This window comes from Triticum aestivum, chromosome 3B (assembly GCF_018294505.1).
Source record: "Triticum aestivum cultivar Chinese Spring chromosome 3B, IWGSC CS RefSeq v2.1, whole genome shotgun sequence".
NCBI classification, from domain to species: domain Eukaryota; kingdom Viridiplantae; phylum Streptophyta; class Magnoliopsida; order Poales; family Poaceae; genus Triticum; species Triticum aestivum.
The window spans coordinates 581,993,897-582,017,235 of NC_057801.1; the positions used below are offsets into that span (position 1 = coordinate 581,993,897).

General features: G+C 48.2%; 3 protein-coding genes and 1 long non-coding RNA gene across 7 annotated transcripts; 2 read left to right on the plus strand and 2 right to left on the minus strand.

Annotated features, from left to right (window-relative positions):
- The first annotated feature begins 3,454 nt into the window (after nucleotides 1–3,454).
- Nucleotides 3,455–6,562, plus strand: LOC123071053 (probable nucleoredoxin 2). Of its 2 annotated transcripts, none has more exons than XM_044494518.1 (3): nucleotides 3,455–3,958; nucleotides 5,045–5,518; nucleotides 5,632–6,562. In XM_044494518.1, the coding sequence occupies exons 1-3, from the start codon at nucleotides 3,878–3,880 to the stop codon at nucleotides 6,169–6,171; spliced, it is 1,095 nt and encodes a 364-aa protein (XP_044350453.1). In that variant the 5' UTR covers nucleotides 3,455–3,877; the 3' UTR covers nucleotides 6,172–6,562. The 2 variants fall into 2 exon arrangements, with proteins under 2 accessions (XP_044350453.1, XP_044350452.1); XM_044494517.1 differs by having other exon boundaries at nucleotides 3,495–3,958; nucleotides 5,663–6,562.
- Nucleotides 6,563–7,374: 812 nt separating this feature from the next.
- On the minus strand, nucleotides 7,375–10,023 carry LOC123071054 (protein translation factor SUI1 homolog). 2 transcript variants are annotated; one of them, XM_044494519.1, is made up of 5 exons: nucleotides 9,772–10,023; nucleotides 8,921–9,022; nucleotides 7,910–8,121; nucleotides 7,770–7,823; nucleotides 7,375–7,683 (listed from the first exon to the last, which is right to left on the minus strand). In XM_044494519.1, exons 2-5 carry the CDS (start codon nucleotides 8,955–8,957, stop codon nucleotides 7,639–7,641), a joined length of 348 nt encoding a protein of 115 aa, XP_044350454.1. In that variant the 5' UTR covers nucleotides 8,958–9,022; nucleotides 9,772–10,023; the 3' UTR covers nucleotides 7,375–7,638. The 2 variants fall into 2 exon arrangements, with proteins under 2 accessions (XP_044350454.1, XP_044350455.1); XM_044494520.1 differs by lacking the exon at nucleotides 9,772–10,023 and adding an exon at nucleotides 9,600–9,747.
- A 2,593-nt stretch (nucleotides 10,024–12,616) lies between these two features.
- Nucleotides 12,617–17,747, minus strand: LOC123071055 (uncharacterized). Of its 2 annotated transcripts, XR_006434113.1 has the most exons (5): nucleotides 17,557–17,747; nucleotides 14,647–14,750; nucleotides 13,448–13,691; nucleotides 13,231–13,378; nucleotides 12,617–13,014 (listed from the first exon to the last, which is right to left on the minus strand). It is a non-coding gene; the product is annotated as an uncharacterized lncRNA (long non-coding RNA). The 2 variants fall into 2 exon arrangements; XR_006434114.1 differs by lacking the exon at nucleotides 12,617–13,014 and having other exon boundaries at nucleotides 13,119–13,378.
- LOC123071051 (subtilisin-like protease SBT3.8) lies at nucleotides 13,315–17,445 on the plus strand. The gene is made up of 10 exons (XM_044494516.1): nucleotides 13,315–13,582; nucleotides 13,677–13,768; nucleotides 13,915–14,012; nucleotides 14,641–14,802; nucleotides 14,899–15,518; nucleotides 15,641–15,711; nucleotides 15,817–16,071; nucleotides 16,176–16,293; nucleotides 16,502–16,673; nucleotides 16,771–17,445. The coding sequence occupies exons 1-10, from the start codon at nucleotides 13,469–13,471 to the stop codon at nucleotides 17,310–17,312; spliced, it is 2,244 nt and encodes a 747-aa protein (XP_044350451.1). The 5' UTR covers nucleotides 13,315–13,468; the 3' UTR covers nucleotides 17,313–17,445.
- Nucleotides 17,748–23,339: the final 5,592 nt, after the last annotated feature.

Here is a 23,339-nt window from a genome sequence, read left to right on the forward strand (position 1 = left end):
CGAAGCAGAAGAGCAAGCGGACCAAGGCATACACGGCGGCCGAGGACAAGCTTATTTGTGAGTGTTCGAGAGACATTGGGCAAGACCCCAAGACGGGCGCCGAACAAAATCATTCAACTTTTTGGATTCGTGTCCACCATGAGTTCCATGAGCGCAAGAAGTTTCCGCCATACCAAATAGTAAGCACGTGCGGGTGGGTGTCCATTTCGAAGCGATGGAGGGTGATCCAACAAGAGTGTAACAAGTTTTGTGCCACTCTTGAGAGCGTCAAGGCCCGCCCCGTGAGCGGCATCGACATGCAAGACATGGTACGCTAGCAAGCTGCCCTCTTTTGTGTCATCCCGTTTATGCTTGCATGTTCATTTGCATACCATTTGCCAATATGCTTGCATGAAATACATTTGTAGGCATTTCAAGCTTTGGAGGCATTCAAGGTCCAACACAATGGCAAGTGCTTCAACCTCTCCCATTGCTTTAGGGTCATCAAAGATGAGGAGAAGTTCAAGGCGCAATATGCCGCCCTCAGGTCGCGTGGGGGGAAGCAAGCCGTGGAGGAGGTTGGAGACGGCGAGAAGGCACAACCGCGGTGGAAGACCAACTCCAAGAAGGAGGACAAGCGGGATGTGGCGTCGAACGCCTTGATCGCAAGCGTGGAGGGCATGATGAGCAAGAAGGACTCAAGGGACGAGGAGCGCCGACGTTACAAAGAAGAGCAAATGAACGCCTTCATGGAGATCCAAAGGAGAAGGCTTGAGATGGAGACGGAGAAGCAAGCCAAAATGCTTGAGATGGAGGCGGAGAAGCAAGCCAAGATGCTAGAGATAGAGGCCGCCAACGCCAAGACCAAGGCGAAAGAAGTGGCTCTCGCGAGCAGGATGACCGGGATGGAGATCATGAAGGTGGATCTGAACACCGTGTCGCCAAGGAAGAGGCCGCGGTTCGAGAAGATGCATGCCGACATGCTCAAGTTCGACGACGAGTGATCTATGGCGGCGAGCGCCATCCTTTTTTCGTATGCCGGCAGGTGTGCTGGCATGACCACGGGGCCGCGATGGCATGGTAAAACTCAAGTCCCACCCCTTTTTGTGTGTTGGCATGTGTGCCGGCCGCTGGCGAGTGCGCCAGCATAAACTGTGTGGTGTTCTTTTGAAGTCGGCATTGTATTTTGGCGCTGGCATGGTGCCAGCATGAGACATGGCCGCTGGCATGATCTATGGCCGCGGGCCTTTTCTAAAGTTATGTGCGGACATGAAATAGGTCGGCGCGTTAGGCGCACTGTCGACCCAAATGTAAAACAGGACGGACGCCGGGCGGGCGGCCGACCCAAACAGACAAAAAGCAAACAAATTCACCTTCCATTTGGTTGGCCCGTTGAAGTTGCTCTCAGTCCACTCGTCTGATACCCGTTTGAGGAGCCCGTCATTGGCCGTCTGCCCGGGCGTTTGAGATGGGTTTGGGATGCCCGGGAGCAGATGCTCTTATGTCCGCGAATCGGCTGCTGACAGACACACTCAGAGCAACTCCAACAGGGCGACCCATTTCGTCCACTGGCGTTCGTTTGGATCGGCGCGGACACAAAAGGCGGCCCAAAGCGCCGACCCAAACAGACGCGCGTCCGCTTGGCGTTCGCATGCCGACCCATTCCCGGCCCATTTTTGAGCCGGATTTGCGTCGGTGCGGATACGAGACGGACGCGTGCGCGCCTACTCCTCTCCCTAGGCCCGCTGGTCGGTGGCAGCCACCATCATTCCCCCCGCCCCATTTTCCCTAAAACCCTCCCGCTCGCCCACGCGCGCTCCCGCCCCACACCCACCATGGACGATGACCTCGACCTCGACGCCGCCGCTGGCCTCGCCTCCCTCGCCTCGTCCAGCATGAAGACCACCCCCTCCGGGAAAGGCAAGCCTTGTGGCCCGTGCAAGACCGCCGCCGCGCACAAGCCAAAGAGTGCAACAAGTTTTGTGCCACTCTTGAGAGTGTCAAGGCCCGCCCCGTGAACGGCATCGGCATGCAAGACATGGTATGGTAGCAAGCCACCCTCTTTTGTGTCATCAAATTCATGCTTGCGTGTTCATTTTTTCATACCACTTTTGCCAATATGCTTGCATGAAAACATTTGTAGGCATTTCAAGCTTTGGAGGCATTCAAGGTCCAACACAACGGCATGTGCTTCAACCTCTCCCATTGGTTTAGGGTCAGCAAAGACGAGGAGAAGTTCAAGGCGCAATATGCCTCCCTCAAGTCACGCGGGGGGAAGAAAGTCGTGGAGGTTGGGGACGACGAGCCGGCTCGGCCGCGGGGGAAGACCAACTCCAAGAAGGAGGACAAGTGGGATGCGGCATCGAACGCCTTGATCGCAAGCGTGGAGGGCATGATGAACAAGGACTCAAGAGAGGAGGAGCGCCGGCGTTTCAAAGAGAAGCAAATAAACGTCTTAATGGAGATCCAAAGGAGGGGCCTAGAGATGGACGCGGAGAAGCAAGCCAAGATGCTTGAGCTCGAGGCGGAGAAGCAAGCCAAGATGCTCGAGATCGAGGCCGCTAACGCCAAGACCAAGGTCAAAGAAGTGGCTCTCGCAAGCATGATGACCGGGGTGGAGATCATGAAGGTGGATCTCAACACCATGTCGCCAAGAAAGAGATCGTAGATCCAGAAAATACAGGCCGACATGCTCAAGTTCACCGACGAGTGGTCTCGTGGCCGCGAGCGCCTTTTTTTTGTATGCCGGCTTGTGCGTTGGCATGACCACGGGGCCGCGATGGCGTGGTCGAACTCAAGTCCCACCCCCTTTTTGTGTGATGACATGTGTGTCGGCCGCTGGCGGTGCGCCAGCATGAACTGTGTGATGATATTTTTTGAAGACAACAATGTATGCCGGCGTTGGCATGGTGCCGGCATGAGACATGACCGCTGGCATGACATATGGCCGCGGGACTTTTTTAAAAATTGAGTGCGGACATGAAAATGGATCGACGTGTTGGACGCACTGACGACCCAAATGCAAAACAGGGCGGACGCTGGACGGGCGGTCGATTCAAACGGACAAAAAGTAGACAAATACGCCGTCTTTTGGGTCGGCCCTTGAAGTTTGCTCTCACGCATCAGTTCCCCAATCCCACAGGTGGCCAACCCAGCATTGATGACGATCTCCTAGGCCTCATCTAGTTTCCTCGACGCAGCCCGGGCCAGACTTTCGGAGCGACCGCGATCGATCGACACCAAAGCCCCGGGCAACCGGACATCACACGCACCCATCCATCATCATCCGCCCACTGCGACGACCACGCCCACGCCAAGGAGTCCACCGCGAGCAGCACACGTTGTTGGCTGCGATCGATTCCTTGACCCCCGATCGGACGCAAGGCGCACTAGCGTCGCGTCGCCCCCTTTCCCACTCTTTCCCACCCCACCGTGTCTGGCCACCTAGCGGCTAGCGGCTAGCGCTCCGACTCCCACGTACCCCACCCGCCCGCCAACAAGATGGGCTCCGGCTCCGCACCGTCGCCTCTGTTCGACAGCTGCTCCAACGCCTGATCTGAAAGGAACCGCTGCGACGGACGGGCGCGCGCGCGTGGCGAGATGACGTGAACGCCTCCCCGAAAAAGGGTTTGCCGTCTGCAGATAGACGCGGCGCCCCCCCGTTTACCTGCTTATTTATTGCTGCGGTGGCCGGTGAGGCGCGGGTCGGCGTAGCCGCTAGGCTCGACTCGCAGTCACAATTGCTGTTCCGATAGCACAAAGCCGCCACCGCAGGCAGCTCCATACTGTCTTCCCAGTCTCCGTTACTGCTGCTATCCGGCACGCGCCGGGGGTCAGGCGGCACAGGGAAAGTGCCGTGCCTGGTCACAGGACACTGGACGTCGTTGGGGATCCGGAGATGGAAGAAGCAGATGGGAGTGGAGGAGGCATCCGCTCCGTGCTGCCTCTCGGCTCGCTCATCTCTCCGTCCGGGAACGAGGTGCTTCTCCACCATGCTCCGTGCTTCTACTTCCGCTTTGGCTCTTAGTCATCTTTATTTTCTTTCTTCCTCGGTTTCAAGTTCCTTGCTGTTCTTTGGTTAAACCAGAATGATTTGCCTAGCTGGGTTTGATTTCGGATCTCTTATTCTATCACGCAAGGGTAGATATAACGGACGACGAAGTGGATAGTACTCGTACAATTCTTCTTAATATATTTTGCGTTAAAATCAGTCAGACAAAAGTTCAGATTCTTCTTAGTAATAGATTTTGTGTTAAATTCAGTCAGACAAAAATTCATATTCCTAGTATATTAAAAAAAAAACTAGTCAAGATCCAATTTAAGAGTAGTTCAAGTTGGAACACTTTACGCGAAGTGCTTTAGGTCAGCTTGAACAATCGAAAAAAGCTTTTCCTTCCATCTGGTTTTCACGATGAAGCTCTCTCAAACGAGGCAAAGCCAAGAAAAATGAAGACGCTTATCTGTACTTCCGTGCATGTTCTTGAGCTCCTTCGGCTAGCTCCAACAAGTGCACGCCTCTCACGCTTTTTTAATCTATAAAGAAGTTCAGCTTATGAATTCTTTTACAAGAAGCTCACTAAGCATCCCAAACAAACAAGATCAATATACGTTGATGTCACTTTTTACCTAGGAAATAACACTATGAATTTTGGACTACAAAACTGAACTTGTAATACTCAAAAACTCATGCAGTTTCCGATTATTCTTTTTTATACTAGAAGATTAATATACTCCCTCCGTCCCAAAAATAAGTGCCTTAATTTTATACTGAAACCGGCATATCATCTTGAGATTTACGAAGTCACCGTAGGAACCCTGGCGGGCTGGGGATACCACAGTCCCTCTGACCATCCAACCACAGATTGGTTCGGAAAAAAAAATCGCCTCACATTTATACGGTCTTCTTTTCCGGTGAACTATTCCTTTCCCCTCTCTCTTGCCAAGTTGCCATCATTTTGCCCATCAAAAAAAAAGTTGCCATCATTTTGTTTTCTTTTCTGTGAACGGTGATCATGACTCGCCTGATGAAACCGGCGAACACGTGTCCCCTAACTAATCTTCACAGGTGGAGCTCCCGGAGCTAGACGGCAAGATCATCGGCCTATACTTCGCCGCCAACTGGTACCCCAAGTGCGAGGCCTTCACCCCGGCGCTGGCCGCCGCGTACGAGCAGCTCAGGGCGCGCGGCGCCGGCTTCGAGGTCGTCTTCGTGTCGTGCGACGAGGACCGGCCTTCCTTCGAGCGGTTCCACCGCGCCATGCCGTGGCCCGCCGTGCCCTTCGGCGACCTCCGCTGCAAGAAGAGCCTCAGCGACATGTTCCAGGTCGAGGGCATCCCGCGCCTGGTGGTGCTCGCCCCGGGCGGCGCCGAGGTCGTCTGCTCCGACGCCGTCGAGCTCGTGCACCGCTACGGTGACCCGGCGTTCCCGTTCACCCCGGCCAGGGTGGCGGAGCTGGAGGCCGACGAGCGGAGCAAGTTCGCCTCCCAGACGCTGGAGAAGCTCTTCTCCGTCGGCCACGTCAACGGCGGCGACGAACAGGTACTTACTACCACCGAGTGTTGTTCTGCTCTAGAATGCGGAGGTGTGTGCATGGTGTCGAACGATCATGAGCTAGCTCGCGAGCATCGCCATTGATTTCGCCATGCATCCAGCTGCTGGCCTCACCGTGGCTAAGGGCTGCAGGTCCCCATCTCGAGCCTGGTCGGGAAGACGGTGGGGCTCTACTTCTCGGCGCACAGGTGCGAGCCGTGCGTCAAGTTCACCGCGAGGCTGGCCGCCATATACGGCAATCTGAAGGGCAAGTCGGCGGAGTTCGAGGTGGTGTACATCCCCATGGACAAGGAGGAGGATGGGTACGAGCGGTCGCGCGGCGACATGCCGTGGCTGGCGCTGCCCTACGACGGCGAAGGCGTGCCGTCGCGGGCGCTGGCCAGGTACTTCGACGTGCGGGAGATCCCGACGCTGGTGGTGATCGGGCCCGACGGCAAGACGGTGACGAGGGACGGGAGGAACCTGGTGAACCTCTACTTCGACATGGCGTTCCCGTTCACGGAGGAGCAGGTGAGGCGGCAGCAGGAGCTGGAGGACGAGGCGGCCAAGGGGTACGCGCCGTCGCTGCGCCACGCCGGGCACCGGCACGAGCTGAGCGTCGTGTCGGAGAAGTCGGGCGGAGGGCCGTACGTCTGCTGTGAGTGCGACGAGCAGGGGTTCGGCTGGGCGTACCAGTGCATCGCCTGCGGCTACGAGATACACCTCCGGTGCGGCCGGGACGTGGAAGACGGCGGCGCCGTGGGAGCTGGTCAGTAGGCCGGAGTACGGGACCGTATTGTATACCATTAATCTGAATGTTGTGCGTGCGTGCTCTGGAAAAGGTCATGTTGCTATGACGAGAAATGCCCAGTGTGGACTTGCTCTTGGCAAGTCTGATGATAGTAGAATAGACGAGAAATGCGCAGTGTAGCTTGGTCACGGCTAGCTAGCTGCAACAGAAAAGCATCGCTGAATTTGGGCTTCTACTTGTTTTGCTTCTCTTTTTAATCTGCTCACCCAACGATCATTTGATACTACATTAGCTTCACCATACTATAACGTTCTAGCAGCAAGTGCCAGTAATTCACTGTTCTATTCTTCAAAATTACACCATCTCGCATTTGATCTTCATCCTTTTATCTGAAATAGCAAGGTCTCCTTCCTTTGAGAGAGTCGAGGTATCTCTGGATTGGGAGGAACAGAGGGCCTCTTCACTGTAGTGATCCCTCGAAAAGAGTTCGCAGCATCCACGAGTAAAGCACCTTCATCCATCATCGTGCAAGTCAAGGGTGCATATGATCTAGTGCCCAAGGGAAATAGGGGCATATGCCTCTTTCGAATATTGGTAGTTGATCTACCAAATTCATTGATTAGAAGGACCCAAAAACCATACAAACAGCCTTTCGACCAACAGCACACACCCTCACGAGCCACAGGTCCCTCTGATCAGATCCATCCCCCAAGAGAACGCGACGCCAAATGGCACTGTCATCGTCCTATCTAAACTAGATCAAGGGTTTCCCTTGAAGCACGTCAGGAAAGGCAAGATGAACGAGGGAGCGACGCCCAAAAGCGCCGCCATCAACCCAGAGTGCGACTTTCGCCGACAGTCAGGATCTAATCAGCCTTACACATCACAACCACTATCCATGCCTCTAAGGCCAACCGCACATCATGCATATGAGCTAGTGCCCAGATAAGACACTGCCAATGCTTACAACTAGATGGAGCTAAGAAACTATCTCCACCGACGTGTCATATCAAGAAAATACAAAGGACAGTGGCCTAGGCACCGATTGAACACAACCATGAGAAAATAAACAAATTCGAGCAAACAAAAAACAAACGAACAGAGCACACAACCATGAGAAGATAAGCCTGAAGTACATTTATTTAGTGCACAATAACCTGGATAAACCATACTGCCATACTGGTGGCGCATACAAACCATGGTAAAGGACAACTTGCATCAACACACCGATGCCAATCCAAATGTCTTGGATGTAAAAGTGCATCAAACACAGATGCCTCACACGACTACTAGCAATTCAAATGTCTTAGATGTGACAATACCAAGTGTACGACAACTTCCAGGCTTCGGTGACAGCACACGGGCATTTGTGTGTTGCCTAAAATCCGTGAATCTTGATGCTCTCTTTCTTTGCAAGTCCAGCCTAACCAAACAGAAATTATCAAATTAAGAAGGTGAACGACGCAACAGTCAATATGTATGATAATGTAAAATGGCATCGTAAATTACCTGAACTAGGAAAGTAGCAACATTCTTACGCTGATCACCTTGGAGTTGGATGACCTGAAAATACAGAAGATAACTCATCAGCATATACACCTTCCAATGAGAGAACTTCACTTCAACAAAATAGGAGAACCTCACTCTACCTGGCCTAGTTCTGGATCCTGGACTACAGTACCATTACAGCAGAATTCCTTTTTGAGATCCTTGAGAATCTTGTTATAGCTGTAGTCTTTCTTCAAGCCCTGAACAGTTGTCAGACTCTTTCTTCCGTTGCGCTGCTGGACACGCACATGCACATAGTTCTTTGATCCAGCACCAGCGCCGGAGTCCTCAGCATTTGCCTCAGCAAACGGATCTACAGAGAAGATGCAATGTCAACTTCTGGGTGGAGGGTAGGCAACCAGAGAATTCATAAATCAGAGTTAGACTGTAGGCAAACAAAAAAGATCCATGATCCATGTTTTTGTGCTTATCTGTGAACACACATCTTCATTAACACAGATAAGATCAGTACCACCTCTAGAGAAGGTTAGGAAAAGCTCTTGTCCAGCATGATAACTGTATGTTGGTATATAACAACTAACTCATAATTTAGATATTCAGAACAGTCTATTGGATAATTTAGGGTAAGTGAGAACATAAGAAAAGACAATCTATAGGTTATTTGGGCAAAACAAATGATCCATTTTTCTACTCCCTCCGTTCGTAAATATAAGTCTTTGGAGAGATTTCACTATGGACCACATACGGAGCAAAATGAATGAATCTACACACTAAAATGCATCTATATACATCCGTATGTGGTCTATAGTGAAATTTCTACAAAGACTTGTATTTAGGAACGGAGGGAGTATAATACAGTGATCCCTGAATCTACATCTTTATTAATGCAGTTAAGCTATGTATCAGTACCACCTCTAGGCAAGGTTTTTTAGCATGATAATATATGTTGGTATACAACAACTCATAATCAACTAGATAATGGTATGCTATTCGTTAATGAGATAAGATACTGGGAACAGTCTATAGGTTAATTCAGGGCAAGAGAGAATGCAAGGAAACACAATCTACAGGTTAAGGTCTCTCCAATTGTTATGGATTGGCAGGTGTCAATTGTGATTCCCTAATGAAGAGATAATGAAATGAGTGCATACCAAAAGCAGTTGGAACCTGGACGTCGAGATCAGACATGAACTTGTTGTTTGGTTTGATTGGCCCCAAACAGACAGGCTCTATTTATTGTCTTGATGTGTGAGCTGCAAAACATCCCAAACAATTACAAACCATCCAGCAATACGTTGATCTCTATTAAGTTATTACCATAATAGCTGACGAAATTTAAGAAATTCAGAGTTATAGTAGTACATCATCATGGAAGAAAGTGCACAACAGTACAACATCGAAGAAGGTGCGCAGGATATTCATCATAAAAAACGAGGTACGGTGTGCAAAACGCAAGCATAACTCCCCATCCTTGGCCACTTCCAAAATCCACATAGAAAGTAGAATACCATACAAAATAATTTACCTCCTTATTAACTACCAAGGGAGAACCTAAAATCAGCCCACAAATTTCCTAAATCACAAACAGCATGTTGTAAAATTGACCGTTCTATGCATCAGGAAATATCTAAACCAACCCACAATCGCATACACCGACAACAGAAAAAACAAGGTGCTCATCTAAACTGCTCGCGCGAGCAGATCGGTTCAAATCGCGCCCACAAACCTAAGCGAATCCCCAATTATCAGACAATCGGCCTACCAGGTGCGGAAACCAACCGATTGGGGCCAAAAAATCGGCACACCACCAAACCAACCCAACAGCCCTACCGAGATCTGGTCGGCTCGGAGCGAGATGAGGAGCGGGCGATCGATCCGACGGCGCAGCCAAGACCGATCGGGGGACGGAGTCAACCGCTAGAAATCGAACCGCGGGGGAGCACGGAAACGTAGAATCAGCCGAGGGGGGAGGGGAAGGACGAGGCGAGGAGGGGGGAATCACCTTGTTCGGTGGAGAGAACCGCAGACGGCGAATGCGGGGAGGAGGAGAAACGCAGCACGGGACGAGACGACTTGACCTCGGGGGAAATATCTGTCTCCTCCTTCCGCCCCGGTTCCAGCACCGTCGGTTATAAAGGAGCACGGCGCGTATAAATTAGGCGGACCGACGATTAAACGTGGAGAGGATATTCGGTCCGTCGGTTCTACGCTAAATTTAGCCTTGCCGTCGGTTCAGGACCATTAGCAGCAGATGGAGCTGTAGTCTGGTCCTGTTAGTTTTGTTGGGCCCGATTCTCAGGCCTCAACCTTCCCTAATAATCACAAATTAGTCACCTAAAAAAACAAATTAGAGGTACCCGTTCGACATAAAATGTCCCTTTGCAAAGTACATATGTTTTGGTGGGAAAATGCCTCTGGTGACAACACTTTTTTTTTAGAAAATTGTGAACCTTTTTTTTAGTTTCACAAAAAAATTCAAAATCAACAAAAAATGCGGACCAACAACAACAAAAAGACAAGCGGAAAAAAACTTGTGTTGGGGTTTCATGTGCTTTTCTTAGTTTTGGGTTGACAAATAAGGCACACATCCCGTGAGATAAAACATGTGCAATAAGTACAAGCACAAAAAAAGACCTGCAACGCTACAGGGACGACAACAACAAAGAAATGCACGAGAACCACCAAACAAAAAAAAAGCAAGGAGATGGTGTGATGTCACTTAAAAGTGCAATAACTATTTCTCATCTAAATGAGCCCTAGAGAAGGACGCGGCTATTCTGATCCCGACCTCATGTGAGCTCAGGTGAACAGTCCAGTCATAATTTTGTTGCAAAATTTCATCACCATATGATATTCTTGGAAAACTTGGCAAAAAAAAACGATGCTCCAAAATGTTAATTTCAAACGCATTTTGGGGCATCAATTTTGTTGGAGCATCGATTTTGTTTTTTGCCACCTCTTCCATGAATGTCCTTTTATGATGAAATTTTACAAGCCATGTTTGACACCAAAAAATCAGATTATTTTTTATTTTACTGGTCACCCGAGCTCACTTGAGCTCGGGATTAGAACACTTTCACCCTAGAGAAATCCAAAGTAAGAATATAAAAAGAATACAAATTTTCTAGTTCTCATCTAAATGAGAATTAACAAAGTCCCGTCTACATTTATGTCATTCAATTTTACGTGGGGGATTAGTGCTGATACAACATGGACACAAATGCACATTATAGCCCACTTTGCTTACATGGTATTTTTGCCTATGTGGCGGAGAGAGTCATGGAAAAATGAGAAGAGTGGGCTCGCATGCAAGAGCCTAGCTATATGCTACTACAAGGTAAACACAATAAATGCAAAGAAATAAAGAGAGATGCTTAGAAAAAAGTATTAATCTAGACCACTTTATAGCTTGCCTTACTATATAAGTGGAGTAGTGTTGTGCACACGATGGATTTGTGCACGATTCAGACACGACAGGTCATCTAGATCATTGGATTGCCTAATTTCTTTAATATGTGTGGCTTCTAATCATGTCGTGCACAAATCGTCCATCAACATTGTGTGTACATCACTACCAATACGAGTGAGTATAGTAGATTACTAAAAATGATATGGCAGCTCCATATAGTCATCAGCTGGCTATACTATTAACCATGCTCTTAGCACACATGTGTCTACACAAGTCTAAAAGAGTAATGAACATAAGTTACATTTTTAACAAACCCATACTACTGTACAATATAACAACAAATAAAACAATTTTTTATAGTATGACCAATGGCTGGTTACGAACTTGACTTATCAATTTCTGAGTGCTTTCCTGACAAATGCGTCGTTGACTATACCAATACAAGATGCAGATATGAAACTCTATTTCTTTATTATTTATGCATGTAAGATGCATTTTTTGACTCTAAAGAACCAAGCTTTATCAAGAATTAATCTAATTATCTATTCTGCACAAAGTTGATATTGTCACGTTAAGCACTTCCTATTATGAATCTGTAACCATTAAACAGATATTGAACGAATCATGGTCAGAACTCATATTTACACTGCCAGAATACACTCAGTGATCCTCTAAAAAAAAGTTCAGCAAGTAGTACTATTTATGAACATTTTCAAGCAAAAGTGTACTTCTTCTCTTCCAAGAAATAAGGCCAACTCCACCGCACGACTCTAAATCGTCCGAGTCTGTCCGTTTGGGTCTAAACGGACAAATGAAGCGGCCCAACGCGCGACCCCGTCCGTAAAAAAGTCTGTTTCTGGTCCGGTTGCCCCATCTCGAGCGCAAATTTGATTCGGCTTTGGGGTCGAACGGACACCGAGCGGACGCTTTCTACGTCCTTCCCGACTGCTCTTGTCCGGCCTGGACCCACCTGTCACCCACTCACCTCCCATCGATCTCTCTCTCGTTTTTCTCTCTCTCCCCGCTCGCATGCCCAACAGCAGCTGCAGTCCCCGCCAACGTCGACGCGGGGCGACCAGGGCGCGGGCGCGGCCACCGCGGAGCGGCCAGGGCGCGGGTCGGCACTGCGGGAGGAGATCAGCGCCGAGGTCTCGATGCTCTTCCTCGCCGCCGGCAACGGGGACGTCGCGCTCGTCCCCGCGCTGCTCTCGTGAGTGCTTTCCTCCTCCCTCCTTTGCCCAGCGCGGCGACAAGATGCCACGGCAACCGCGCGTGCGCACCGGCGAGGCGAGAGCGCGAGCTCGCGGGCAGGTGAGGCGCAAGCGTGGGCGCGTGGTCGAGGCGGACCGTTTGGGGTCGGTCGGCGCGCTGGACGCCTTCACCTACATCCGGACATGCATGTCCGTTTTAGCATCCATTGCTTCCCCAAACAGACGTCCGTTTGAGGTCGCGCGGTGGAGTTGGCCTAAAAGATCAGCAGGCTGCACTGACGTCTGCACGATAACACTGGAAGAGCTGGCACTACGTATGGCATGGATGGTCGACGCGCTAGTCAAGTCAATCTTCTCTCCGGAAGAGATGGAAGAGAGATGCTCTCTCATCAGGAAGTCAATGTTCTCCGGATCGCTCACAGCCACGGGTGATGGACCCGTACAATCATATGCAGCGGCCAGGAAAAGGAAAGGCATACAAAACCCGCCGCCGATTGAGAACCACCACACCTTCAACACGCGCACGAGACCATCCGGAGGGCCCTTGATTTGATTCCCTGTCTGAACGGAGCCCTGCCCTGTTATTGCCTACAGCAACCGGCAGCATCTTCAGCAATTTCGTTGCCTGCACGCCACACGTTTTTGCTTTTATTACTCCCTCCGTTCCATTGTACTAAATCAGCAACAACTAATATGGAACGGTTGTACTAAATCAACTACAAAACGGAGTGAGCACTTCTCGTAGGGAAGATGATAGGATATATTTATTTATCTGCATAACAAGCGAATGAACAAATTGAAAAACCATGCTTCAGGAGAGGGAAAATAAGTGCAACATTACAGGTTTGAAATGGGAGAATACTGGAGCAGGGGGGAACGCAACGCGTTTCAGCTGAGCTAGTTCCAGGGAAACTTCAGGGAGGAAATTGGCGTCGATAGCCGAAAGATTGGATTCATGCCAACTGAGCCTGTATCTTTGACCTTCCTTTCTGCACATGGACAATCAATTAGCCATCATCATACAAGACAGAGACTAACAGGCCTATAAATACCATTACCTGTTGTTGGATCATATCAGCATGTGCTTCCACACCAACATGGATTTCCACTCTTCCCCTCGGCGTTTTTCAGCTTACCTCCTACTCTGCTTATGCCTTATGATAAGCATAAGCAGAGGGTATGGGTCTCAAAAGGTATGGCTGATGCATCACCCTACATTTTACTGTATCTCATAGTGTTGATTCTGTTCGATGCTAAGTTGTGTTTTCTGTCCCTCTCCACGCGTAGCTGTACATCGTTTACCTGGGAGAGAAGAAACATGAGGACCCTTCTCTGGTAACAGCTTCGCACCATGACATGCTCAGCGCCATTCTTGGAAGGTAAACCTAAGAACAAGTTTGCTAGCTTTCCAAGTTTGGTTCTGATCTTCTGAAGGGCATATAATTTTGAAGGAACGAGTATGTCGTTCGACAGTTCCGAGTAAGGCTGCCATTTTTTTTTCTCATCACTTGCTGACTTGTTTCAGCAAGGAAGATGCGTTGGCCTCCATCACTTATAGCTACAAGCATGGCTTCTCAGGCTTCGCGGCGATGCTAACAGATGACCAAGCACAAGATCTTGCAGGTGGGCCAAGTTTGCTACAAAAATTGCTTCGCTAATTCTCTGTTGATCTAACACTATCATGTTAAGATAACCGAATTGGGGAATTCAATCCTGATGCATGATCCTTTCTTCCGAAGAAAGAAACGTATTTGGTAATTATTATTTGCTCATTAGTTAAGCTGTTTAGCTTTCTAATCATCGATATGAGTTCGTGGGCGGGCAGTCATATGGTTCTTATTCCCTTTTTGTGGAAACCTACTCCGGATCAATGTATGGTCTCTTTTCTGCAATACAACTTATTTGTAGTTGTACGCTCATTTTAGTATGAAGCTGCACATCTGCAGTAGCCTTACGATCCTGCCTGATTATTATTTCAATTTTTCCTATTTCTTAGGTGACTGAAAAATAACTACTTTTAAGTCAATGCTGAGAATTGTCCAATCAAACTTCAGAATTCGTGAAAGGGTAAAATAAGGGGCGAGAAAATTTTGATCTTGGGACTATCAGTAGTTAACTGAGAAGCAGACAATTTCTTTCTCGGGTTATGAGGATCCTTTCTTTTTGTTACTCTGTGGTTATACACCACATAGATAACTAACTGGCGGCTTCTTATTTAGAATTTTCTCATGTATCTATTTGACATGTTCAGAGCTACCTGAAGTTATCAGCGTTACTCCAAATCAGCACCATGACTTGATGACCACAAGAAGCTGGGATTTCCTTGGCATGAACCTGGACCATCAGCCACCTAGTAAACTTCTGCAGAGGAGCAAATATGGAGAAGATGTAATTATCGGGATATTTGACACTGGTCAGTCCTTCATTGCTAACAAGTTAAATTAGAAAGAAAAAAAAAATCTTCACCAAGCAAATTCCTGCTAAAACACTGCAAATGCAATTGATGCAGGGATCTGGCCTGAATCAAGAAGCTTCAGCGACGAAGGATACGGACCAGTACCGTCACGATGGAAGGGTGTGTGTCAGCTGGGGCAGGCCTGGAACAGCACCAACTGCAACAGGAAAATCATAGGCGCACGGTACTATCCTGCGGGTCTGGACAAAGCCGACCAAGCGAACAATTACATGTCTGCACGGGACATAAACGGGCATGGGACGCACACCGCATCCACAGCAGCCGGTGCAGTAGTAGAGGGGGTCAGCCTCCATGGCCTGGCAGCAGGGGTGGCACGGGGTGGTGCGCCCCGAGCGCGCCTTGCAGTGTACAAGGTCGCATTTGAGGGCCCGAAGAAGGTGCAGCTTGCTAGTGCTGCACTGCTAGCAGCTCTGGATGATGCAATTCATGATGGAGTTGACATCCTATCCCTATCAGTCCAATATAATGATAATTCATTTGGTGCACTCCATGCAGTCCAGAAGGGTATTACCGTTGTTTATGGCGCGGGAAATAGCGGGCCTAGACCACAAGTCATTTCTAACACAGCTCCTTGGGTCATTACAGTCGCAACGAGCAAGATCGACCGGTCTTTTCCAACTGCCATTACCCTTGGAAACAATCAAACCATTGTGGTATGCACTAGAGAAACATGATCTTTGTTAGAATCCTGGGAGGCAACTTTGCTCCACCTACCATCCTCAAACACTTCCAACTCAAAACTTGTGCATAATTTTTCAATTTTTCATATTTGCAGGGTCAATCACTCTATTACATGCTGAAAAATGAATCCAAGAGTGGGTTCCAACCACTTGTACAAGGTGGAAGGTGTGTCAGATGCTATTCATTTTCTTGATTCTAGATGTCATTTTCTGTTTAGGCATTAAATTTCTGAATGCAGTTGATCAATTATTGTGGTCTTTCTGTTTGCAGCTGCTCAATCGAGGCACTAAATGGCATGGAAATCAACGGAAAAGTTGTTCTATGCATTAAAGAAACTTTTGGCCCACCAGCAGACATTATCCCAGATGCCATAACAAATGTTAAAAGTGGTGGGGCATTTGGTCTTATTTTCGCAATATATACCTTCGATAAGCTTTTGAGCACCGAAGATTGTGTGGGCATTGCATGTGTCATTGTCGACATTGATATTGGGTTTCAAGTTGCAACATACATTGGAAGCCAAGGGTAAGAACCTATTTTGTGGCCTTCCATGCTTAGTTGCTTACAGATGTTAACTTTTATCCAGCAATTATTTAAAGACTCAATAAACTGTGCTTTAACTTGAGCAGTTCGCCCATTGCAAAGATTGAGCCAGCAAGTACTATAACAGGAAACCGAGTTCCTGCTCCAAGAGTCGCATTTTTTTCTTCAAGAGGCCCGTCCGTCAAGTACCCTACAGTTCTTAAGGTACACAAGCTAAAACGAGCGCATTCTGTTGTCCTGTGCAATATATATACTATTATTCCAGAAACAATTTTCGGAAAAACACCAACTAGTAGGGATTGATCGTAAGATTTCCCTCAGAAATAGGGACGTTAAGATGATTTTGTTTGACAGGTTAGCACTACCTTCATACGGTGAAATTATCTTAATCCCATTATAACTACTTTAACAGCCTGACATAGCCGCACCAGGAGTGAACATCTTAGCAGCTACAGGAGATGGATATGTGTTCGACTCAGGGGCATCAATGTCAACCCCACATGTAGCAGGCATCGTAGCATTGCTAAAGGCTGTACACCCTGATTGGTCTCACGCTGCCCTAAAATCAGCAATTGTTACCACTGGTAAATTCCTAAAACATTATATCCACATGAAACACTATCCTCATCAATCCACTCACACTTTCTTAACAACAATTCGTTCTTCTTTGCATGGGTAAAGCATCAACCAAGGACGAGCATGGCATGCCGATGCTAGCAGAAGCACTACCCCGGAAGGTCGCCGACCCATTCGACTATGGAGGGGGAAACATAAATCCTAATGCAGCTGCCGATCCCGGCCTTGTTTACGACATCGATCCGAGGGACTACAGCAAGTTCTTCGCTTGCACGATTCAGAAATACGATATCTGCAACATCTCGACATCGCCGGCATATCACCTAAACCTACCTTCCATAGCCATTCCTGAGCTAAGGGGTCCAATTAAGGTGCAGCGAGCAGTCACGAACGTTGGCGAGGTCGACTCGGTTTACCGAGCCGATATACAGTCCCCCCCAGGAGTGAGGATCAAAGTCGACCCACCAACCCTAGTCTTCAACGCGACAAAGAAAGTGCACGCTTTCAAGGTCAGCATGACGCCTCTGTGGAAGGTGCAAGGGGACTACACGTTCGGCAGCCTGACTTGGCGCAATGAGCACCACTCGGTGAGGATCCCACTAGCAGTCCGGATCACAATCCAAGATTTCTACGCCGATGTTGCATAGTAACGAAGAATGTCGTATGAAAAATAAAGATTGGTGATGTTACGGATTTTAGCATGAATTAGAAGACAGTTTGTAATTGTAATTGTACTTAGGATTTGTAATTTGTACCTGAATAAATTTGTTTGCAAGAGAACACTACTGTTTTTTCAAATTTGTCTGAAACTCTGAATGCTCGGTTCTCGATTTACCCCCGACGAATCACAAAACGGAAATCGCTGTAAAGAGGAGGATGGCTGGGACGAACCTGGCGGCCTAGGCCGCGGAGAGCTTCGCCGGATTAGCTGTGGCGAGAGCCGTGACGTGAGTGCGGGCCCGCGTGCGTTGCCCTCCGGCCGCCGGAGTCGACGGGGCTCCCGGTATCGCCGTGCGGCTGACGGCGATTGTTCCCAGCTAAACCTGGGCATCCTCCAGGCCGGGCCGGGTTTGCTCGGGCTATCGTTCTGATCCTGTATATGGGCCTCACTAAAATGGGCTTCGCTATCATCCAACTTCGCCGTTGAGCTGCACTCGTTTGAATCCTCAAAAAAAAAAAAGGTGCACTCGTTTGTCTCAAAAAAAAAAAAAACTGCACTTTTCGTTCAAAATCACTACTCTTTTGTCTTTGTAAGGGTCATTCTCACCCTCCCAGTTTGCGACAAGTATCACACTGGCCATTTGTCGTAATTTGAGAGTTTTTTCGTAGGTTTGTTTATTCAGAATGTTTTATCTCTCAAACCGTGCGTCCGAATCATGAACTATTTTTCATCGTTGGATTCCTCACGTCGAGATCTTCAAAACTCGATCCATGTTGATAGGTTTCGACGAACTTTTTTCCACGAAAAAACCCAAAACAGAAGCACGTTTTTTTCACTTTTCGAGAGGCACGGGCATACCTCCCGCAGAACCAAATCCGTGCCTCCACGGGAAGTAAACTCGTGCCTCTCGCTGAAGAAAAAAACGTGTTTTTTCCTTTCCGAGAGGCATGGCCGTGCCTCTCGCGGAACCCGACCCAAAAGCTAAGAAAAAAACCAGGGGAAACCAAGAAGCAAAAAATCCCAAAAAAATCATCTAATAGTCAAAAACGCGTACAGAAAAATATTTTTTTTTCAAAGGGAGCGTCCAGAGCGCGCCAAGTAACGCGCTCCCACCCACCCCAAGTGACCCTTTGGAGGGCTCCTGATGGAGTACTCCTTAATTAGTTGCTCCCTCGTCGTTGTGCTCAAAAATAAAAGCTACACTCTTCGTTTCAACATCTCGTTGGCTGGCATCTAGACTATCCCTCAAATTTGTGTTGGGCTCCTCAAACACCTAGGGCAACCCGATTAGTGGCCAAACGTAAAATTTGGATGCAACCACGCCCCTCATGCAGGCCTTATACGCCTGGACTGATCGGCACCCCTCATATCCAGCCCATCGTAACCCAACGGTCCGATGAGAACACCGCTCCGTCATGCCGTCCAAGGGGCCAAAGTAGACTATGTAAGCCGGACTACGACCCCCAACCATAGTCGCATTCACCCCCCCCCCCCCCCCCCCGCCCATGCCGTCACTCCCCATTTGATCACAGCTCGGAGCTCGCCGTCCGCATATAGCCATGGTCTGGCAGAGGATCACCACTTATGCAATGCTCACTCCGGAGCGTCGATTAGAGATCCTTGAGGAGATCTGAGTCCGCGTGAAGCTCGGATTGCAGTTGGCCTGCATCCAGACTCGCGGGAGCAGCGACAGGAGGAGGAGCAACAAGGGGGAGGGGAGAAGGACCAGAGCTGCAGGCGCCAAACACGACCATGGATGACGCGAAGCCGGAGGAGGAGAAAGAGGAGAAAGGCAAGGCAGGTCTGGTGCCTCCGATTGCGGGATTCGGCGTGGCCGGTGCGTTGGGCGAGTTTGAGGTTGCCCAAGCGGAGGAGGTGATGGAGAAGCAATCCATCCCCTTGGAGGCGATGGTGGAGGCAAATCACCGCTACCTCCGTGAGGCACGAGCAGAGGTGGACACACTCTTCCCAAACATGGAGTCAGGCGATGGTGGAGGCAAATCACCACTACCTCTGTGAGGCACGGGCAGAGGTGGACACACTCTTCCCAAACATGGAGTCCAGCGAGGTGCCAGAGCTGTGAGAGGCAGCTATCCACTAGGAGGCAAGTTCGTTCGACACTAAGGATGACAATTTTACCCATGGGTACGGGTACCGCGGATACCGTACCCACATGGGTAAGGTATGAGCACAATTTTATACCCATGGGCAGTACTCATACTCTACCTGTTAAGTCATGGGTATAACCCTCTACCCATGGATATACCCATACCCTATCCGTTTATATACATGTTATTTTGTGAAGTGTGTAACTGAAGGAAATATGCCCTAGAGGCAATAATAAAGTTGTTATTTATATTTCCTTATTTCATGATAAATGTTTATTATTCATGCTAGAATTGTATTAACCGGAAACTTAGTACATGTGTGGATACATAGACAAACAAAGTGTCACTAGTATGCCTCTACTTGACTAGCTCGTTAATCAAAGATGGTTAAGTTTCCTAGGCATGGACATGAGTTGTCATTTGATGAATGGGATCACATCATTAGAGAATGATGTGACTGACTTGACCCATTCCGTTAGCTTAGCACTTGATCGTTTAGTATATTGCTATTGCTTTCTTCATGACTTATACATGTTCCTATGACTATGAGATTATGCAACTCCCGGATACCGGAGGAACATTTTGTGTGCTACCAAACGTCACAACGTAAGTGGGTGATTATAAAGGTGCTCTACAGGTGTCTCCGATGGTGTTTGTTGAGTTGACATAGATCGAGATTAGGATTTGTCACTATGATTGTCGTAGAGGTATCTCTGGTACCTCTCGGTAATGCACATCACTATAAGCCTTGCAAGCAATGTGACTAACGAGTTAGTTACGGAATGATGCATTATGGAATGAGTAAAGATACTTGCCAGTAACGAGATTGAACTAGGTATTGAGATACCGACGATCGAATCTCGGGCAATTAACATACCGATGACAAAGGGAACAACGTATGTTGTTATGCGGTTTGACCGACAAAGATCTTCGTAGAATATGTGGGAGTCAATATGAGCTTCCAGGTTCCGCTATTGGTTATTAGCCGGAGACATGTCTCGGTCATGTCTACATAGTTCTCAAACCCGTAGGGTCCGCACGCTTAACGTTCGGTGACGATCGGTATTATGAGTTTATGTGTTTTGATGTACCGAAGGTAGTTTGGAGTTCCTGATGTGATCATGGACATGACGAGGAGTCTCAAACTGGCTGAGACATAAAGATTGATATATTGGATGACTATATTCGGACACCGGATGAGTTCCGGGGAACACCAGATATTTATCAGAGTGCCAGGGGGTTATCGGAACCCCTGGGGGATCTAATGGGCCAACATGGGCCTTGTGGGAGAGAGAGGAGAGGGCCTAGGGTTGGCCGCGCCCCCCTCCTTGGGAGTCCTAATTGGACAAGGAAGGGGGGGTGCCCCCTCTTTCCTCCCTCTCTCCCTCTCCTTCCTTTCCCCTTCCTCCTTCTTAGTTGGACTAGGAAAGGGGAGTCCTACTCCCACTGAGAGTAGGACTCCCCCTCTCCTTGGCGCGCCCCAAGGCGAGGCTGGCCTCCCCCCTTGCTCCTTTATATACGGGGGCAGGGGCACCCTAGAACACACAAGTTGATCAATGATCTCTCTTAGCCGTGTGCGGTGCCCCCCTCCACCATAATCCACCTCGGTCATATCGTTGCGATGCTTAGGCGAAGCCCCGCATCGGTAGCATCATCATCACCATCATCACGTCATCGTGCTGACGAAACTCTCCCTCGACACTTTGCTGGATCGAAGTTCGTGGGATGTCACTGAGTTGAACGTGTGCAGATCACGGAGGTGTCGTACGTTCGGCACTAGGATCAGTCGATCGTGAAGACGTATGACTACATCAACCACGTTGTCATAACGCTTCCGCTTTCAGTCTACAAGGGCTGTGGACAACACTCTCCCCTCTCGTTGCTATGCATCACCATGATCTTGCGTGTGCGTAGGATTTTTTTTGAAATTACTACGTTCCCCAACAGTGGCATCCAAGCCAAGTTTATGCATAGATGTTATATGCACGAGTAGAACACAAGTGAGTTGTGGGCGATAATAGTCATACTACTTACCAGCATGACAGACTTTGATTCGGCGGTATTGTTGGATGAAACAGCCCGGACCGACATTACGCGTACGCTTACGTGAGACTGGTTCTACCAACGTGCTTCGCACATAGGTGGTTGGTGGGTGTTAGTTTCTCCAACTTTAGTTGAATCGAGTGTGGCTATGCCCGGTCCTTGTTGAAGGTTAAAACAACACATACTTGACGAAAAATCGTTGTGGTTTTGATGCGTAGGTAAGAACGGTTCTTGCTCAGCCCGTAGCAGCCACGTAAAACTTGCAACAACAAAGTAGAAGACATTTAACTTGTTTTTGCAGGGCATGTTGTGATGTGATATGGTCAAGTCATGATGCTAAATTTTATTGTATGAGATGATCATGTTTTGTAACAGAGTTATCGGCAACTGGCAGGAGCCATATGGTTGTCGCTTTATTGGATGCAATGCAATCACCCTATAATTGTTTTTACTTTATCACTAAGCGGTAGCGATAGTCGTAGAAAAATTTGTTGGTGAGACGACAATGATGCTACAATGGAGATCAAGGTGTCGCACCAGTGACGATGGTGATCATGACGGTGCTTTGGAGATGGAGATCAAAGGCACAAGATGATGATGGCCATATCATATCACTTATATTGATTGCATGTGATGTTTACCCTTTATGCATCTTATTTTGCTTAGTTTGACGGTAGCATTATAAGATGATCCCTCACTAAATTTCAAGGAACAAGTGTTCTCCCTGAGTATGCACCGTTGCGAAAGTTTGTCGTGTCGAGACACCACGTGATGATCGGGTGTGATAAGCTCTACGTTCACATACAACGGGTGCAAGCCAGTTTTGCACATGCAGAATACTCAGGTTAAACTTGACGAGCCTAGCATATGCAGATATGGCCTCGGAACACTGAGACCGAAAGGTCGAGCGTGAATCATATAGTAGATATGATCAACATAGTGATGTTCACCATTGAAAACTACTCCATCTCACGTGATGATCGGACATGGTTTAGTTGATTTGGATCACGTGATCACTTAGATGATTAGAGGGATGTCTGTCTAAGTGGGAGTTCTTAAGTAATATGATTAATTGAACTTTAATTTATCATGAACTTAGTACCTGATAGTTTTTTGCATGTCTATGTTATTGTAGATAGATGGCCCGTGCTGTTGTTCTGTTGAATTTTAATGTGTTCCTAGAGAAAGCTAAGTTGAAAGATGATGGTAGCAATTACACAGACTGGATCCGTAACTTGAGGATTATCCTCATTGCTGCACAGAAGAATTACGTCCTGAAAGCACCACTAGGTGCAAGACCCGCTGCAGGAGCAACGCTAGACGTTGTGAACGTCTGGTAGAGCAAAGCTGATGACTACTCGATATTTCAGTGCGCCATGCTTTACGGCTTAGAACCGGGACTTCAACGACGTTTTGAACGTCATGGAGCATATGAGATGTTCCAGGAATTGAAGTTAACATTTCAAGCAAATGCCCGGATTGAGAGATATGAAGTCTCCAATAAGTTCTATAGCTGCAAGATGGAGGAGAATAGTTCTGTCAGTGAACATATACTCAAAATCTCTGGGTATAACAATCACTTGATTCAACTGGGAGTTAATCTTCCTGATGATAGTGTCATTGACAGAATTCTTCAATCACTGCCACCAAGCTACAAGAGCTTCGTGATGAACTATAATATGCAAGGGATGAACAAGACAATTCCCGAGCTCTTCGCAATGCTAAAGGCTGTGGAGGTAGAAATCAAGAAGGAGCATCAAGTGTTGATGGTCAACAAGACCACCAGTTTGAAGAAAAAGGGTAAAGGAAGAAGGGGAACTTCAAGAAGAACGACAAGCAAGTTGCTGATCAAGGGAAGAAGC

Excerpts from the sequence above, each read along its gene's own strand:
- LOC123071053 (XM_044494517.1), top strand. The coding sequence starts at position 3,878 with ATGGAAGAAGCAGATGGGAGTGGAGGAGGCATCCGCTCCGTGCTGCCT. Across the intron at positions 3,959-5,044 it reads TCTCTCCGTCCGGGAACGAG|GTGGAGCTCCCGGAGCTAGA; the intron begins GTGCTTCTCCAC and ends TAATCTTCACAG. Across the intron at positions 5,519-5,662 it reads TCAACGGCGGCGACGAACAG|GTCCCCATCTCGAGCCTGGT; the intron begins GTACTTACTACC and ends TAAGGGCTGCAG.
- LOC123071054 (XM_044494519.1), bottom strand. The coding sequence starts at position 8,957 with ATGTCTGATCTCGACGTCCAGGTTCCAACTGCTTTTG. Across the intron at positions 8,122-8,920 it reads CCAGGTTCCAACTGCTTTTG|ATCCGTTTGCTGAGGCAAAT; the intron begins GTATGCACTCAT and ends TCTTCTCTGTAG. Across the intron at positions 7,684-7,769 it reads TTGCTACTTTCCTAGTTCAG|GCTGGACTTGCAAAGAAAGA; the intron begins GTAATTTACGAT and ends CTGTTTGGTTAG.
- LOC123071051 (XM_044494516.1), top strand. The coding sequence starts at position 13,469 with ATGTGCTTCCACACCAACATGGATTTCCACTCTTCCCCTCGGCGTTTT. Across the intron at positions 13,583-13,676 it reads GAGGGTATGGGTCTCAAAAG|CTGTACATCGTTTACCTGGG; the intron begins GTATGGCTGATG and ends CTCCACGCGTAG. Across the intron at positions 16,674-16,770 it reads ATCAGCAATTGTTACCACTG|CATCAACCAAGGACGAGCAT; the intron begins GTAAATTCCTAA and ends GCATGGGTAAAG.